The sequence below is a fragment of the Takifugu flavidus genome, chromosome 11 (genome assembly GCF_003711565.1).
Source record: "Takifugu flavidus isolate HTHZ2018 chromosome 11, ASM371156v2, whole genome shotgun sequence".
In the NCBI taxonomy this organism is placed as follows: domain Eukaryota; kingdom Metazoa; phylum Chordata; class Actinopteri; order Tetraodontiformes; family Tetraodontidae; genus Takifugu; species Takifugu flavidus.
In genome coordinates this window covers 10,259,906-10,276,995 of record NC_079530.1, presented here as the reverse complement: position 1 = coordinate 10,276,995, position 17,090 = coordinate 10,259,906, and the positions used below count along the sequence as shown (strand labels likewise).

General features: G+C 47.8%; 1 protein-coding gene across 2 annotated transcripts; it reads left to right on the top strand.

Annotated features, from left to right (window-relative positions):
• The first annotated feature begins 427 nt into the window (after nt 1–427).
• ptena (phosphatase and tensin homolog A) lies at nt 428–8,605 on the top strand. 2 transcript variants are annotated; one of them, XM_057047013.1, is made up of 10 exons: nt 434–1,371; nt 4,386–4,470; nt 4,555–4,599; nt 4,681–4,724; nt 4,820–5,058; nt 5,132–5,273; nt 6,404–6,472; nt 6,927–7,093; nt 7,263–7,514; nt 7,595–8,605. In XM_057047013.1, exons 1-10 carry the CDS (start codon nt 1,293–1,295, stop codon nt 7,778–7,780), a joined length of 1,308 nt encoding a protein of 435 aa, XP_056902993.1. In that variant the 5' UTR covers nt 434–1,292; the 3' UTR covers nt 7,781–8,605. The 2 variants fall into 2 exon arrangements, with proteins under 2 accessions (XP_056902994.1, XP_056902993.1); XM_057047014.1 differs by lacking the exon at nt 6,404–6,472 and having other exon boundaries at nt 428–1,371.
• Nucleotides 8,606–17,090: the final 8,485 nt, after the last annotated feature.

The window sequence follows — 17,090 nt, the reverse complement described above, 5'->3', positions numbered from 1 at the left end:
GATGTTGTAGGAACACGATCCGTATAATTATGTGGTTTGTGATTTTTGTCGATGACAGACAGCATTTTGTCGATTTTTTCTGATCTAAAAAAATGCTTTAAAGTCTATAGCATGCACAATTAAATGAAAAAATAAATGACAAATACGTTGAATCGCATATTGAAATCTTGTCTCGATAAAATACTACTACTACCAATAATAATAATAGTAATAATAATAATAATGATAATAATCATAATAATGACTTCCGGGTTGATGAAGTAACGGTTTAACAGTGAAATTTGGTTGGAAACTTCCCTAATTACAGTCACACGTGATCACTTTGACAGAAGGGCGCGTCGCATGCGGACCCGTTTATATCCTTCCGCCGAAATCACGAAATAACTCGATTTTTCAAGTTGTGGTATTTTTACCAGCGAGTGCGTCACCAATCGGTTGTTAGAATTTTATAGAAGATATTAAGGCGATGTTTGGAAACACCGTCCGAACCGTCTCTGATTTAACATTGGGACTACATGGGTAAGGCGGCGTGATATGTGCTCTAAAATCCCAGCCTGCTCTACCTTCTTTTTTTCCTTCGGTGGAGGCCATGATGGGAGCCTGAGTTCAGCTGGAGCGAGAGGAACGAGAAAAGAAGATGATTCCCCGGGACGGAACTGTCAAACCAGTCTGTGCAGATTTCTGATTAGTGTATAGTCTATATACAGTCAAGGTGGAGCCTGTCACTTTTTTCAGATGTGCTTTTGGCAATCAGTCGATGACAATGTTGAACCGTTAGAAGGCTTTTTGATCGAAAAAGAACGCAGCGTTAGCCATTGTCGCTGGCTAGCTGCGCTAGCTGGTTAGCTAGCGAGCTAGCGACGTCTGGTTGACTGGATACGGGTTTCGGGAACCGGTGAGTTCTCTGTCCTCTCCCTGTCAATCGCGGGGACTGCGATTGATCCGGCGACTTGGACTGTGCCTGGCATTTAAAGGTTTTTTTTAAAAGGACAACTGCATGTATTTTATTCGGGGGTCTTTACCAGACGAATTGCAGGATCGGGAAAGTAGGGCCTGCACGGAGGAGCACAGCAAGGCCCGTCTTTATGATCCAGAGGAAGCCATTCTAATCCTACCAAGAGCCACCGCTAGTTCTGCTGGCTAGCACATCTTTGCGACCTGCAAAATTCGGAGAGCAGCAGCCAGCGACCGAAAGCGGACTCATTGACTGCGACACAGCAAACTCAGCAGCCGGTTGTAGAAACCCGTGTATTTCATCCATTACACCCAATAGACTCCTGTCACCTGCTACAATGGCTGCTATTATAAAAGAAATGGTCAGCCGGAACAAAAGGAGATACCAAGAGGATGGGTTCGACTTGGACTTAACATGTATCCTTCACCGTGGTGTTCACATTCAGGTTTTTTGTAACTCGTCCCCCTGTTAAAGCCCGATTAGACCTAAAAGGAACCCTGAATATCTGCGGAATAACATGAGGTGGCTAGCTTCGCTGCTACGTAGCTAGGTGGCTATTTGGTCAGACAGCGCTTTGCTGTCACCCAGCGTGTTTGAAAGATGGAGGATCTGTCAAACTAGTACGTATACCTGCCATTAATGTTACAGCTGGATGTGCTTTTCAACGCAATATTGGTGTGTGGAGTTGGGAAAGGGGGCATTTTACCTGTGCTGGAGCAGCTGCATTAATGTTGAATTGGTGGTGGTGAGAAGTCATTTTTATAGGGTATTAATTGAGGGCTATATGCAATATGTGGGGCATTTATCCTTAGATCTGTGTTCAAACTACCCAAATCAAGTGTGAATTGACGAAGCCACAAGATTGGGCAACAGTGCAGTGTTTTAATGGGCTCTTACTTATCTAATGTCAGCCAGCCCTCATGTTTCCTCTTTATTCATTTCTCCAAAGCCTTAAACAGAAAAGTCTAGCCAGCATTTCCCTGCGTTCGCTGGAGATTTTTTAGATGTGTTTTCCAAGTCGGCTGCAGAACTAATTTCTCATCTGCTGATAATAGTTGACCTGGTTCTGTGGTGTTGCTGGTGTTGGAGGAAACGATAAACTAGTTTAGCATTTGCAGAGTCTAACATGGTGTAAAGAGTGAGATGCGTTTAAGGGCGATCGGCTGTCTCTCTTCACTGTCTTTCCTCCTGTATTTTATATTTTGAGCCGTCAGAATAGGTACATTAGATGCAGCGCGAGCTGCACCTGAATTCTGTTTCCTTTTTGCGTTGCGTTGTTCAGAGGGGCCAAACTGCGGTTTGTTGCCTGTAATCAAATATTTGAACTTGCAAGTGTCCTCAATCATCCGTGGGAGCGTCCAGAATATTTGATTTTCAGCGTTATTCAGATGAAACGAGACACCCAACGCCGGCAACGGGAGCCGGTGCACGAGGGTGTCGTGAATGGAGAATAAAAATCAGTGATCCCGATAGTTTTCATATTAATAGCCAAGACCCACTCAAATATCAGCCCGTCTGGTTCCGAACCAGTGTGAAGATGCAGCGGGCCCTGCTGTGCACATCAACTTGGTAATCGTGCGCACGATTACTGTATAAATTTCTTAGTGGACACGTTGACCCGATTGTCTCTGCAGAGGCTGAAATGCATGCGTCGTTATATTTAGTGCTCATTATTTTTAGCGTGGGGATTCTTTAATGTCTCCTGGTTTTGATGCTGATGTGTTCAGATGTGTCGGAGGCATGACATTTCCAGCAGCGTCGCTGCTGAAACCCCTCTTTATTGAGACGCCGGCCTCCGAGATGAGACGCAGCGATGCCTTTTATCACTTTTGGCCCGATGTCGAGCAACAATATGGACATTCTGCAGTTATATAATCCAGTAGAACAGTTCTGGGAATTGCCCTTAAAATAGAGTTGCCGGTGATCTTGTATCGGTGTTGCGCTCCTGCTCAGCCCACCACCTCTCCCTTGCTCTTTTTCTTGACTCCCACTCTTATTCCGTCTCCTCCTGCTTGCCCCCTTTCCTCCGCTCTCCTCTTTTCCTGTTCTCCCCACCCCCTCCTTGCTGGTTCCCACTCTCTCTCTCCCCTCATTCTCTCGGTGGTGGATTTGGTGTACGCACGGAGCCGAGGCAGAGCAGGCTTTAGAGAGCCACCCCCCACCCCCCTCCTCCTCCACTCGGAGCTTCCGTCGGGGGTCCCGTATGTGCGTTTCCTCCAGCTGCAGAGACCAAGCCCCTGTGTTCTGGGCTGAGGCTCTCCTGGGAGCTGTGGAAGCTTTTTACACACATTTATAGCTTGACTGGTCTTTCTTTCTTGCTGGTTCCCGGGGTTAAAGTATGCTAGCATCTTAGCCTTCGAAAACACGTGTAGATCTGGAACCAGGAACCGTCGCTCCAGCCTGTTGTCGTCAGCAATTCCACCGCAGCTTTAAGCCCCGGGAAGATTATGCAAATTGCGGGAAAGACAATGTTGAACTATTTGTTCGTCCTCCAGATGGAGACGCTCCGCGTTCAAAATTGTCCTGTTAGCATGTTGCGGATTGCTAAATCTGTTCAGGTTGAGCGTCGCAGGGTTCCAGCAGACCTTGTGGGCCCAGAGACGCACAGAAGCAGTTTATGGTTTGACAGCTCCGTAGCAGCAGCGCGGCAGTGTAAATAAAAGCACACAGTCGCTTTCATTGTCTGCACCTCTGCTGCATTACGTCATGTTTTACAGTATTTTTCCAACTGTAGGTGTTCGGAAATTCGGCTTTTATTTAGGTGCAACAGCAAATCTGCTGGGTTTTAACACGCACAGATGCTTGAAAGTGCATAATCTCGCATAATCTCTCGGGTCACACTCTTTTTTATCTTTTTATACTGTCTAGTTTCGACCAACGCGTCTAATCGGTGTTATTAAGCTGGGATATCTCTGACGCCTCACACAGGAAGTGTCCTGTAGTCTGGTGAGGGGTGACATCCAGCAGCCACAGGTAGGCGCGCAGCTGTTCCTCGAGCTCCGGCGGCTCTTCACGCCAACGCGGGCCTGGCGGCCGCAGCCGGGGGTTAATCCGGGGGAATCTGGTTCCTGAACGTCGCGCAGTCCCACCAGAGCCGCTCGCATATCTTATTGGGTCCGGCCACTCAAAAGAGATAAGGCGAAATGATTTGCGATGGTCCCAATATAGCTCAGTTCTAAAAATAAACGCGGGTCAGGGAGCAGGGACTCGTCATGCTCCCACGTGTGTGTGTGTAGCAGAGTCCCCCCCCCCCCCCCCCCCCCCCGCTCGTCCTCTCCGCTCACACTTGGCTGTCGGGACCATCTGTCACCAACGCACGTCTCCACCGCCACCTCTGATCCATACGTCTCTGTTGACTCCGCCTCCTCTCAGAGAGCGCGGCGCATGTTTAAATTGTCACGTCGAACCTCCTTGACTCCTGCCTCCACAGATATCTATCCGAACATCATAGCTATGGGCTTTCCAGCAGAGCGACTCGAAGGCGTGTACAGAAACAATATAGACGACGTAGTACGGTGGGTTCTTCATTTTGGGCTCCTCTTCCCTCCCCAATCCCGGAAGGTTCCAAATAACCTCCTCTGCTTCTCTCCTGTAAACAGGTTTTTGGACTCGAAGCATAAAAACCATTATAAAATCTACAACCTGTAAGTGTGGCTCCGCTACGGGAATGTCCTTTTGTTTATGTAATTGCTTCCTCTGACGAGCTTGTGCTCTTCCCCCTTCAGCTGTGCAGAAAGACACTACGATGCTGCCAAATTTAACTGCAGAGGTAGGTCGCCCGAGAGGACGCCGCCCCCAGACGCCTCGCCGCCGTCCCCTCGCTGCCCTCACCCGTCCCACCGTTGCTTTTCTCCCTCTCCTCAGTTGCACAGTATCCCTTCGAAGACCACAACCCCCCTCAGCTGGAGCTGATCAAGCCGTTTTGTGAAGACCTGGACCAGTGGCTCAGCGAGGACGACAATCACGTGGCAGCCATCCACTGTAAGGCCGGGAAGGGGCGCACCGGAGTCATGATCTGCGCCTATCTCCTCCACCGGGGGAAGTTCGTGGACGCCCAAGAAGCCCTTGATTTTTACGGGGAAGTCAGGACAAGGGACAAGAAGGTGAGACGCCGCTTGGTTGGATGGATTAATGTGCAGGTACAGGACGGTCTGACCGGTGGCTCTGTGATTTCAGGGAGTAACCATCCCGAGCCAGCGCCGCTACGTCTACTACTACAACTACCTACTGAAGAACCAGCTAGAGTACAAGCCCGTGGCGCTCCTCTTCCACAAAATGGTGTTCGAGACTCTCCCCATGTTCAGCGGGGGCACCTGCAGTGAGTCACGCTCCCATTTCACTTGAACTCGGCACCAGGGCGTAGGCACGGGTAGCGGCGTTCCAACGGCACAGGAGCAGCGGGAGAAGGGAGCCGCGCGGCCCGTTAGCTGCCGCGACGGGCGCCACTTACAACCAGGCTAACGTGCTTACTTCCTGCACAAAAATCTGGCCTCTGAACAGAAAGCAAAAGAATAACTGCGCACGTATAAAGCAACTTAAAGGCAGGAAAGAGAAGAATGAAACAAAAAGCGGCCTAGCCCTCAAGTGCTAATAATAAATCCCTGTGGTTAATTTTAGTCTCGGGTATTTACATATCACTGCATGTTTGCTCGGAGTGTGATGAGTTTGTAATAAAGAGGTGTGTGTGTGCGCGTGTACGTGTGTGTGTGTGTGTGTGTGTGTGCAAACAGTGGCAGTTGTGTTCAGTGTTGAGACTCGCGGGTCGGAATATGCATGATGTTGCGTTTTTGATGTGCCGAAACCAAACTTTTAACACGCTTCTGTGACTTTTAGGTGGAAGTGGGATTTTATCTCCCAGCATGAGCCGCTTGTGTAGATTTAACCGTTAGGTTGGAAATCCTTCACATTTTCTGTTTCGGTCATGTTTTACTCTGCTTTCATTTTTCTGTCAATTGTAAACTAACTGTGAGGCCCCAAATGCCTCCCCTCCCTTCACTTTGACCTTTTTAAACCCTAACGTTTCCCTGTGCTCAGCAGCCTCAACTCTATTGATCCTTCTCTTTCCATCTCTTTTTTTGAGGAAAAAAAACAAAAAAGAGGCCCTATTCTGAGTTTGACACCTTGGTACGCAGAGCGCCCCCGACCCCCAGGATTAGTCAAAAGGAAGAGACCCGACTGTGATGACGATATCATACCTCATTTTTCCAGATTTATTACCTCGACCTCCACGATTCCTGCTCGACTCCCCATTTCTCCCTCTCACAACACCTAAGAAGTTGTGAAAACATGTTTAAAATGTCCGCCTCCACTCTGAGTCCACACGCTGTGTTCTGGTTGTGTAGATGTAAATATTTGTGTCGAGCTCTTGTGTCTGTGCCTGCTGTGCCGTCAGGCCCCTGACAGGCCTGCCAGGCCCCATTTGTGATGCTCTCCTTCTCTCTCTCTAAGGGGACAGTACCGTTAAAAACAGGAGCGAGCCGACCCCTCAGGGCTTCAAGAAAGGGAATTGGCATTGGGGTAATGAGCCTTTCATCCATTATTACTATTTTGACTGGTTTCCTTGTTTGTGGCCCCAGAGATCCACCAGGCAGAAGCATCCTTAGGATGCTATAGAGCTAGCGCACAGGTTAGCCTCTCCGACTCTGATACGAGGATCGAGTGTCGCCGACCACATGCAGCGCGCTGCGCTGTGACTGTCTATCAGAATAGGGTCCTGTGTCTCTGGCTCTGGGTCTCCTTGGGTGTTGTAGTTTGTGGTCTGCTACTTTCCCTTTCTGACTTTATTAGTTTGTAATCACTGAATGTGGGGTGTGGTAACAGCGTGCTGTGCCGTCTCCTCTGTTTAATAACACTGGTAAACCCTCTCCATTCACTCATCTGTCGCTCTTTTCTTGTGTGCTCTGTCCCGCATCACCACCCACAAATCTCACCACCCACCGTCCTCCTTTTGCGATGTCGCCGTTTTGTGCAGATCCCCAGTTTGTGGTGTACCAGCTGAAAGTGAAGATTCACACGTCGAACCCGTCTCACACGCGACGCGAGGACAAGCACATGTTTTTCGAGTTCCCCCAGCCGCTACCAGTTTGTGGAGACATCAAAGTGGAGTTCTTCCATAAACAGAATAAGATGATGAAGAAGGTTGGTCCAGTTGATGGTCGTGTTTGTGTGTTCAGACGATTTTATTTTTTTTGGTAATCGAGTTCTTAGCATTGCTATTAGCATTAGCGCGATCTGTTTACCCTCCCGCTTCCATGAAATACACATTTATGATATCATTTACCCTGAATTGTCTCGTCTCTGCTTGCAGGACAAAATGTTTCATTTCTGGGTGAACACGTTTTTCATCCCCGGACCAGAAGAGAGCAGGGACAAGCTGGAGAACGGGGCGGTGAACAATGCAGACAGTCAGCAGGGGGTACCAGCACCAGGTCAAGGCCAGCCACAGAGCGCCGAATGCAGGGAAAGCGACAGGGACTACCTCATCCTGACGCTCAGTAAAAATGATCTGGACAAAGCTAACAAGGATAAAGCTAACCGCTACTTTTCACCTAACTTCAAGGTAAAAAAAAACATGAGCTGGGAAAAAATGTTTTGTTTAAAATGCAAGAGACTGATCGCTAATTAATATTATTATTCCAGGTGAAATTGTATTTCTCGAAGACCGTGGAGGAGCCTTCAAACTCCGAGGCTAGCACTTCGACATCCGTCACCCCGGACGTTAGCGACAATGAGCCAGACCATTATCGATACTCTGACACCACTGACTCTGATCCGGAAAATGAACCTTTCGACGAAGAGCAGCACACGCAAATCACTAAAGTGTGAACTCTTTTTAAACAGGAAAAGAAGTTAAACACCAGAGAAAAGGAAGAAAACTTGAATATAAACTCAAAAGAAGAACCTTTGTCCCTTCCCTGCCCCAGACGGCAATAGAATATCATCACGTCAAATGCCAATTTTAGGGAAAAAAAAAAAAAAGAAATATCCTGACCAATATATTGTTTTGTTTTTTTTTTCTTCTTTTTCCTTTTTTTTTTTCTTTGGCACGGCCATGTACCATGTGCAAGGTATTGACACTATTGCCCCATGGGAAAAGGTGCTGTAGCTATAAAAATGTATTTATATATACATACATATGTATATGTTTATACATATATACATGCATATATAACAAACTTTTGTGTCAAAGACAATTGAAAGACTACCACAATCAGGAGATGGGAGTGGAAGTGTGGGAGAAGTTAGACTGATATAACTAGGACTAAGCTGCTCCTTCTCCTGTCTAAACCAAGGCCAGTGCTGCAGTCACTTTGTTTCACTCCCTCTCTTGTCCCCCTCCTCCCTTCTCATCTTTTACTCTCCTCCCCTCCATCCTCTCCTCCTCCTCCTATCTATCCTCCTTTACTGTGAATGCTTCTTGTGCTCTTTGCAGGCTGTCTCACGTGACTTTTGGTCTTTGTGCAGTGCAAACTGCATGTGGGCAGTGGGTTGGGGGTGGGCGGGGTTATGAAGAGGCTGTGATGATGTCTAAGGCATTGCCATTCCTGTTCCCATTGTGTATATGTTTAAATTATGCAGAACAAGGCATCCCATGTAATTGTTAATGTTTTTTTATCCTAAGATAATAAAAATATAATACATAAAACAGCAGGGAGACAAGTGTTTGCGGTGGTGGCTTGCATGTACTGGCACCGTGGTCTCGAACTGGTGCATCTGGTTTCGACTGTGACTTCCTGCCTTAAAGGTCAGGGCTTCGGATGGTGGGCGAGACCTGGCGATGGGTGGATTATTGAAAGTTCAACTGGTGGGAGAGAGCCCTCTTTAAACCGCTCTGGACCGGGGGGAGAAACCGGTGCTTGCGAGTTGTGTGGTTGTTCTGAGCAGAAGCGTTGGTGCCGTGCAACAGTTTGCAGGATGGGGCTCAGCGGCCTAATCCCTCGTCTTGCTGCTGTTTAATCGAGGTGATCCTACCTGAACCCTGCGCAGCCTCCGGCGCAGGACGGAGGAGCCTCATCCCGGATATTCCGCCCTGCCTGCCCGACTGCTGGCACCCGAAATGAGGGCCCAACGGGATTAACAAGCGCGTCCCTGTGATCGTGAGGCGTGACCCTGGTCAGACCGTGGCCCAGTCCCCGGAATCTCAAATAAAGTACGAGTTAAACATATTTATGTTAAAAAAAAAAAAGCTCCTCCCCCAGCGGCAGGCACTCGCATAATCCCCTTCTGCTCCATTAAGGCTCGGTTCTGGGCTCCTCGGTGTCGATAGAGACATCAAAGCCGACCAGCGCGGCGTCATGTGGGGCAGACGGCGCGCAGCAGCCCGGCTGCAATTGGCCGATCCGGGGAGGAGGGAGCGGCCGCCGGATGAATAATGGATGCGCTGCGCCGCTCTGGAAGCAGCGCCTCGGCTCTCGGCAGGCGAGACTGAGGGGAGCGAGCGGGGCCGGCTCCGGTGGAAGGGTTTGGGAGTCGGGAGTGTTCGCTTTTGATTGGCCTCATCTCGCATACTGACACAGCAGCATCTGAAATATTAATCTGATCAAAAGTCTGCCTCATCTCAGCCTTGAGCGGCGGTTCCGCTGCTTTGAGAGCCCAGCGTGGGCCCTCCAGATCTGGGGGAGCAGAGGGGGCCACGTTGTTGTTGTCTTGTGTGTTTTAAGGACAGTTTGCACATATTCGCATGTAAGTGTGATGATTAGAATCAAGAGAGGCAATTAAATGATTGTTCTGAAGAAGTAAGTTATTTATTACTCAATTTTAATGTACAGTTGACTTATTTTTTAAAAAAAATGTAGATGTGTTTTTTTGGAGCAACCTTTAATCATATTAACCTTGAGTTTGGTGGGTGAAGCTAAGAAGTTAAGGATGCAAATTAGCGCTAGTTTAGTTAGTCTGGCGTCGATGTTTGACAGCAGCGTCGGGCCCGAGGCACAAAAAGATTATTTTAGATTTATTCAAGTCCTCTTCCATCACATACATACTTAATTAAACTGCAGCCTGGATGTTCAGCCAGGCAACAAAAAGAAAGTTAAAATAAGTAAGCAAACAGGTGATTGAGGTTGGTTCGCTTGTTGACTACGAGTTATGAGTAACTAACATGGGTGACTGCCACCTGCTGGTACGGAGGGTTAGTGGCGCATCATTTTGGTTTCCAGATTAGCATACAACTTTCATATCAGTTGTTCTTTATTGAAATGATTTTTTCTTTCAAATATAACATGTCATGTTCCATATACATGGATGACGAATGGGAAGATATTCTTATTCATTTAGGACAATAAAGATGCGTCTGCCACAAACCACACCAATATGGCAATAAAGACTAAATAGAACTCAGCTCAACTCACGAAAAACAACCAAAAAGTAAAATAAGCAGTTAATTCTCTAGTGGTGAGATTGCAAATTGCAACCAAATGGTTTCTTTCTTTCTTCTCACGCCCCTACAAACCATATGCTGGCCCCACGATCAGTTTAGTAAATACATACACCTTGATAACTTTTCCTACATCTGTTAATAGTTTGTTACGGTGTCATCTCTTTTTTTGATGGCCTTCCACATTCCACATAATAAACTGCTGTGAAAAGACACAAATGATGGAGATTTAAGCCTGGTGTTATGGGCAAATCAAGGGATGGGCAATTGTGTTTGTGTGGGGGTCAGTCTGGCCCACAAAGAGAAGATAAGCCCAAGCTGGTAACCCCATTTCCCTTCCATCTGTTGGTCGCAGTTGTAGAGCATGGCTGGACTCACCAGGCCCTGGCAACCCATCCCCCAAGCCCTCTTTCTCTGGCTGACTGCACAGCTGTGTTGCGTTTTGGATTACGCCAAGAATAAAACAGGAAGTAGAAATTAAACAAAAGCTTAAACACACACGCAGACACAGAAACTCGTGCACACTTACACAGGCAGGGTAAGTCACCGAAGACTCCGCGGCAGCGCCAGTGACGGCCTGTGGAAAAAGTGCGCACCCTCGCATGCATGGAGCCGTCACACAAACACACTGCAGTATGATCGGAGTCATAATACTCTGCCTCCCACAGACTCACATAAGCCCAGGCAGAACCACAGGCATATCATTTCTCTGTGCCCACACTCGTGCTCACACATATGGTCGTTTTACACGCTTAGTGCCTCTCGGCCTCTCCTCCCCTCTTCATGGTGGTCTGCTGCGGCTGATGAGGAAAACGAGCAAACATGCTCCATCAGTCTTGGAGCATGCCAACGCAGTGACGCAAACGTGATGGTATTTTGGTTATGGGATGACACGCAAACATAGTAAAAAAAAAAAAAACTGACAGGAAGATCTGAGTTTAGCCACCATGGACGCTCCTGCAGCCGCTCTGCTGTCTCTGACCCGTTGCTACGGATCTTTTGAATAAACGGTGGCTGAAATTGCATCTCGCCTTTATTTTTCCAAGTGCACCAAACTGCGTTTTGCTGCGTGTTCGTGGAACGTCTCCGCCGTCAAATGCATCATCTCCCCTGAAGGCGACGGCCTTCGCTTAATCCGGAATCCGCTATCTCTATCTGGAAATGAACGGGAGGTTTCTGGGCCCGGCAATGACGTCGAATGAGGAAGCCGAACTGGGAGGAAGGTGGTGGATGTTTGGAAACATGTAGCTTAATAAAACAAAGCCGGGTTGGCTGGCAAGGTGCGCTGGAGCTAAGGCTCCACCGCCGCTTCTCGTCATGACTTGGACCAAACGTTAATGAATATACGGTAAATGGTTTCAGATGTTATTTTTACTGTCAGGACCTGAGTCACTTAATGAGTCACACAAGCTCTCCCTCACCCCCTCTCACCCCTCCTCCCCCTCTCACCCCCCCTCTCTGTGCTTTGTTGACATGGATATTCCAGCGTGCTTGTCAGTCCCTGTGTTTATGTGTCTTCATGAATAGCACTTGCACATGGAAACACTTACTGTATTGCTGTCACCCCTGGACACCCCTCACACACACACACACCCTTCAAGACTCACACACACAAGCAGTAATGGCCTCTGCAATCACCACAGGGCGAAGTATCTCCGTCATAATAGCAACGTGCACGGCCAGCAGCTGTCGACTTAAACATATCGTCTTGACCATAAAAATCTCTACGTTCATATATGTGGTAATATATGCCCGTGGCCTTAGACTTTATTTTGACAGGCTTTGTCGTCCACCTGACATTTTCCCCTGAAATCCTAGAACATACGCAAACCTCCCCCTGGAGCTGCCTCCCCTCCCTCGCTCCCCTCCCTCCAGTGTCATCAGGAGGGTAATATGAGGCACATGGATGCTGATGACAATCCCCTAATCCTCACGCTGATGACTGATCGTTACCCGCGCGCTGCTCATCCCCATCTTGTCCTCGCGCACCCAGACTGGGGGGAGGGGTTGGCGTCATCCCTGTCCCCTCCCCCCCTTGCTGCCGCCTCACCCAGCTGAGAGTCATTATCTCCCAATGAGTGACGTGAGAACGGCCGATGGACGAGGGCGATATTAGTGTTTGAGTTGGTGCAGGAGTTTGGATCTGCTGAAGGTCGACCGTGGGGAGGGCAAAAAAAGCGAAATCTGTGGTTCGTCTTCAAACGTTTCAGGTCTTTATCCTGTGTAACCCATAAGAACTCTAAACTGGGATCTAAAGCAGAGTCGCAGCGACGCAGCATCTAGTCTGACAATCTCCCAGACACCATTTGTATGCGTTATCTACGTTCTGATAACCGCCGTTTAACCTTCTTCAGGGTCACGGGGAGGGCTGGAGTCTATCCCAGCAGCCACTGGGTGAGAGGTGGGACCACACCCCTGACAGGTCACCAGTCCATCACGGGACACACACACACACATACACCATTCAGGAGACGATTTAGAGTCCTCCAATCAACCTAATGAGCATGCTTCACACATTGAAAGGAAACAGAGAGAGGTGTGTGTGTGTGTGTGTGTGGGGGGGGGGGGGTCTTCGGGCCTTGAAGCTATGCTGACCACCGCGCCGCCGCGCAACCGCGTGTTTTTTTTCAACTCTGCGGCGTGAAGCAAGGAGATGTTTTGTCTCTAACACTGGCTAGACCTTCAAATTATAGCTTCTAGCTGAGGCATCAAAGTTGATAATTAGGATGTGGACGTGTTATTATACCGTACACAGATTAAACAGTTTTACTTGTCAGCACAACGTGGTCATGGCTGTTGACGGAGCCACTGGTTTGTGCTGGGAATCACGACCAATCGTCTCCCTCGCCGCTGCGGACGGATAGAAACGTAGTCCAGTAGTAATTATCAAAGGGATTTTAACGGGATTTCAATAACTGCAGAGATAGGTAACAAAAGTAACTTCTTCTTCTTTTTTGGGGGGTGTAAATCCTACTTACTGAGTTTTTCTGGAGCTTTCAACCACAGCTGACAACTGAGCAAAATCCTTTCGGTTCAGCAGACCAAGTGTGACTGCAGCGGCACGAACCCCGACCACTGAATGAAGCGGCTAGGTTTGAGTGCTTATGAGCACTTTTCATTTCTCAGACAAAGAATCTGTTAATTGTTGTTAAAAAAAGTTGCCCAGTCTTGTTGTAGTGAAAACAAACAGCCACGTCGGCCAAATGCCAACGCCTTCCTTTTGCACCGAAACGCCGCGAAACAGAAGAATTACAGACCCGGGTCTATTTTCCTTCTCCGAGACTTTGTTGGTCTACTCATTGGGGCCATATGTTCTGTGTTTTCTTTGCATACATAGGATTCATTTGGCTTTTGTTGAAAGTAAATCGCCGCTTCCGCCCACATGCGCACACATCAGGAGGTGTTTGAGGTTAGAGTTTCTCAAAGGAGCTGAGAAGAACAGTTTAACATGTTGAGTACCGGCCTAATCTTGTTTACTCAGATGCAGTTTGCGAACGACCGTTCATGTATGTTAAATCTGACCTGGCACGGCTCCCTTTGCTGAGATTTGCAAGCTTGTCCCGCCACTTTCTGATTTTCTGCGTCGCTGGGTTTCATACACATGCCGGCGATGTTTGATAGCCTTTGAAGGTTTTCATGCTCGCAGGATGGAATATGGCGGCACATCGGGACTCACCACCTCTAACCTCCGCTCAAGTGTTGGCTCTGATGTAGACAGGGAAGCATCGGCTGCTTAGTTCTGCCTGATCGAATATTTGAACCCAAATATTTGTCCATAAATATTATGTTAAATATTTGTGACTTCTGGGTTATAATCTGGATGTCGCCCTACACTTCTGCCCCCATTTTGTTTCGCTGTATCTTACCTTCACCCCCTGCTCTGCCCGGCTTTACCTCCTTTATCAAGGCTCTAATTAAGGCTGCTACAAAGTCCACAAGAGCTGAGAAAATGGTCTGTTTATTCATAATTTTAGACCAGGACAAGGTTCTGTCTGGTTGGGGTGTCGAGAACAAGATACGAGAAGTCCCCGTGAGAACAAAATGACGTCGTGTTGTTCTCGCGTCCACGGGAGGGAGAATACACTTGCTACACATGCTGCACGATCAACAGCGTTTATTCCTGTATTGGCAAATTGCCAGGCTTGGTTCCCCTTCGGCCTCTCCTCTAGGATTCTACCTCAGCTTTCCGAGATTCCTGTCAGTGGATCGCTGAAGACAGATCAAAACCCTCCGCTGAGAGTAGGGCGGCTTATTTCAAGTTGTGATATATGTGGAGCAAAAACACTACCAGGGCGTCAAATGTTTTTACAGCCTAAGCAAACTGAGGTTTCCGTGCATCGAACAGTGCTTGCACGTACAGAGGAGACTGTCTTTTTTTCCCAAACCAGCGACATTTCCCAGGTCTTGTGGATGTCAGTCATGGGATTGGGTAAGCTTGGTCCATCTTCTCATTTTGAGCCTGCCAGTCAGCCGGCCACTCAACCAGCTCTGGAACAAGCCAGCCAGAGCTTTTTAAAGGGCCTCTGATTTGACAGAATCCCATGGGGGAGCAGGGGGGATTAGGATTAGCAGCTGTTTCCCCTCAAACGCTGCAGAAGATACGCCAGAGCTACACCACGCTGATGGCAAATTAATAGATGAATAGAACATGCGTGCGTTGACTCAGATAATGTGCTAAAGCTCCCCGTTTCATAAATAGCGAGGAAGGTGTCCTTTCCTTGAACTCGACTGTGCAGATCCGTTGTCACACACGCGCTGAGTAGCAGAGAGGGAGGCGAAGGCATATTGCGGCTGCGAGAAAGGTTTAAAACATCATTGCTTTAATCTGGAAGCACAAAGCCAGCGACAGATTATGCCTCTGCCTCTCAAGCGATTCTGCCGCAGATCCGGTTTAGATGACCCCCACTAACACCCTCAGAGACAGGGGCTTTTAACCCCAAACAAACACCCATAGTAAGCAGGCAGCAAATGAGAACACACGCGCGCACACACACACGCACACACATCCTTGGCATGCACAGCGACTGCACCCACCCACCCACAGCATCCAAAAACACACACGTGAGGTCATACGTGCAGGCTCACAGCCACAGACAATGACAGATAAACACGCAGGCTTATGTCAGTTCCACTTCCATCCATTTCAGGCTATTAAGCGGGACGTGAAAACCCCAAACTGTGGTACAGCAAACAGGTTCTGAGGTAAAAATGACACAGCTGCTGGTGCGGAACGACAGCTCACAATGCCGCCGTCTGTCAGGCCGCCACAGAGCCCACTTAAAGCTAAGATGACACTTGTGCGGCGCTGTCACGAGACGAGGTAAAATAAAGGCCAGTGTGGATTCGCTCGGTGCTTCAGACGCCAAACTTCCCTGCTAGATTTTGGCCCCCTGGCCGCAGCAACCTTTACCTGCCATCGGAGGTCTTTTCCTTACGTTTAAAGTGTAATCGCATATTAGGTGCATGTATCGATACGCTTGAAAGGCACCAGACTGGAGGAACTGCTCCACACTTATTAGAAATATTTAGTTCCTCTTTTATTTGCATTTTCTCAAGAATGAAAAATGATTGTATTTATGGAAATTCCTTTTTTGGGGGGAAGTATAAAAATTCATCTTCTGCCATGAAAGCAGTAGTGATTCTTGGCAACTATAAAGACTCTAAAGACTCAGTTAATGATAAGAATCACAATTATATACATTAAATCCACATGACAGAAGAAGGTGAAGCACAAAAATGGCCACTGCCGTTCAATAAAATGTGTTTTGTGGCCCAGATTAGTGCCCCAACAGTTGGCATCATAAACTGTGAATGTGAACTGTGAATTATTCCAATATTTCTGTGACCAGCGATCAAAATTGTGCCTGTCTGACATCATTTCACATTCTGTGACCACAAACGCGCAGCAGTATATGTTGTGCATGTGGTGACTTATTTTAATTCAGGTCTGAAGGGATCTACTGATATAGTTTTGCAGCCTGAGATCACAAATGAGCTACCCAAATGAGCTGCTCAGTTTCCTGCAGAAAGGGCTCAGGTCTAACCCAACTCCAACTTCCTTTCCATGATATTGAACAATGTTAACTCACTACTCACATATTCTCTATAATTTACAATATTTTCTTTTTAAAGAGGCAGCCTTATCTATATTTAACCGGGAATATGCATTATTTAAAGCTATTACGGTGAACTAGAACTTAACCTTTGCTTAGAGAGACTGGGGCGCAGCGGGCGGAAATGGAATGGCGGAGAAAGCGAGATACAGTCGAGAACAGGGGTGTAAAAGAGGAGCAAATCCACCGTGGTTCGCCGCAATATGCTCGAGATCTGAGGGATGAGTCAAAGAAAATGACGGAGGAGAAAAAAATACTCCTCCAAATATTAAACTCAGGTCCTGATTATAACCATCTTATCGTTTCTCAGTCAGCTGGTGGTAAAATGAGTCTCTGGCGTGACAGGGCTGCCCCCCCCCCAACACTTCCACAAGAACCTCGGACTAATTGGTCTGCAGGCATTTCTGTCTGTACATAGAGCAGATCTGGCAGACTTTTTTTCATACACTCTTTAAAAAAATCACCACGTTCAACCACTTGAACCACACGGAAAGTGTCCCCACACCCTTCAGTAACGGTAATGTGCGTCTGCATGTGTGTGTGTGTGTGCGCGCGCGTGTGAAATAGAGAAAAAGAGATAAAGAGAACGAGTGTGCAAGCACACCCTGATGTTTCCTGTCTCCAAATAAAGACTGATGGTTTCTGTGTG

Coding starts and splice junctions, on each gene's coding strand:
- ptena (XM_057047013.1), top strand. CDS start 1,293: ATGGCTGCTATTATAAAAGAAATGGTCAGCCGGAACAAAAGGAGATAC. Junction 1,372..4,385: donor GTTCGACTTGGACTTAACAT/GTATCCTTCACC, acceptor CTGCCTCCACAG/ATATCTATCCGAACATCATA. Junction 5,059..5,131: donor TCAGGACAAGGGACAAGAAG/GTGAGACGCCGC, acceptor CTGTGATTTCAG/GGAGTAACCATCCCGAGCCA.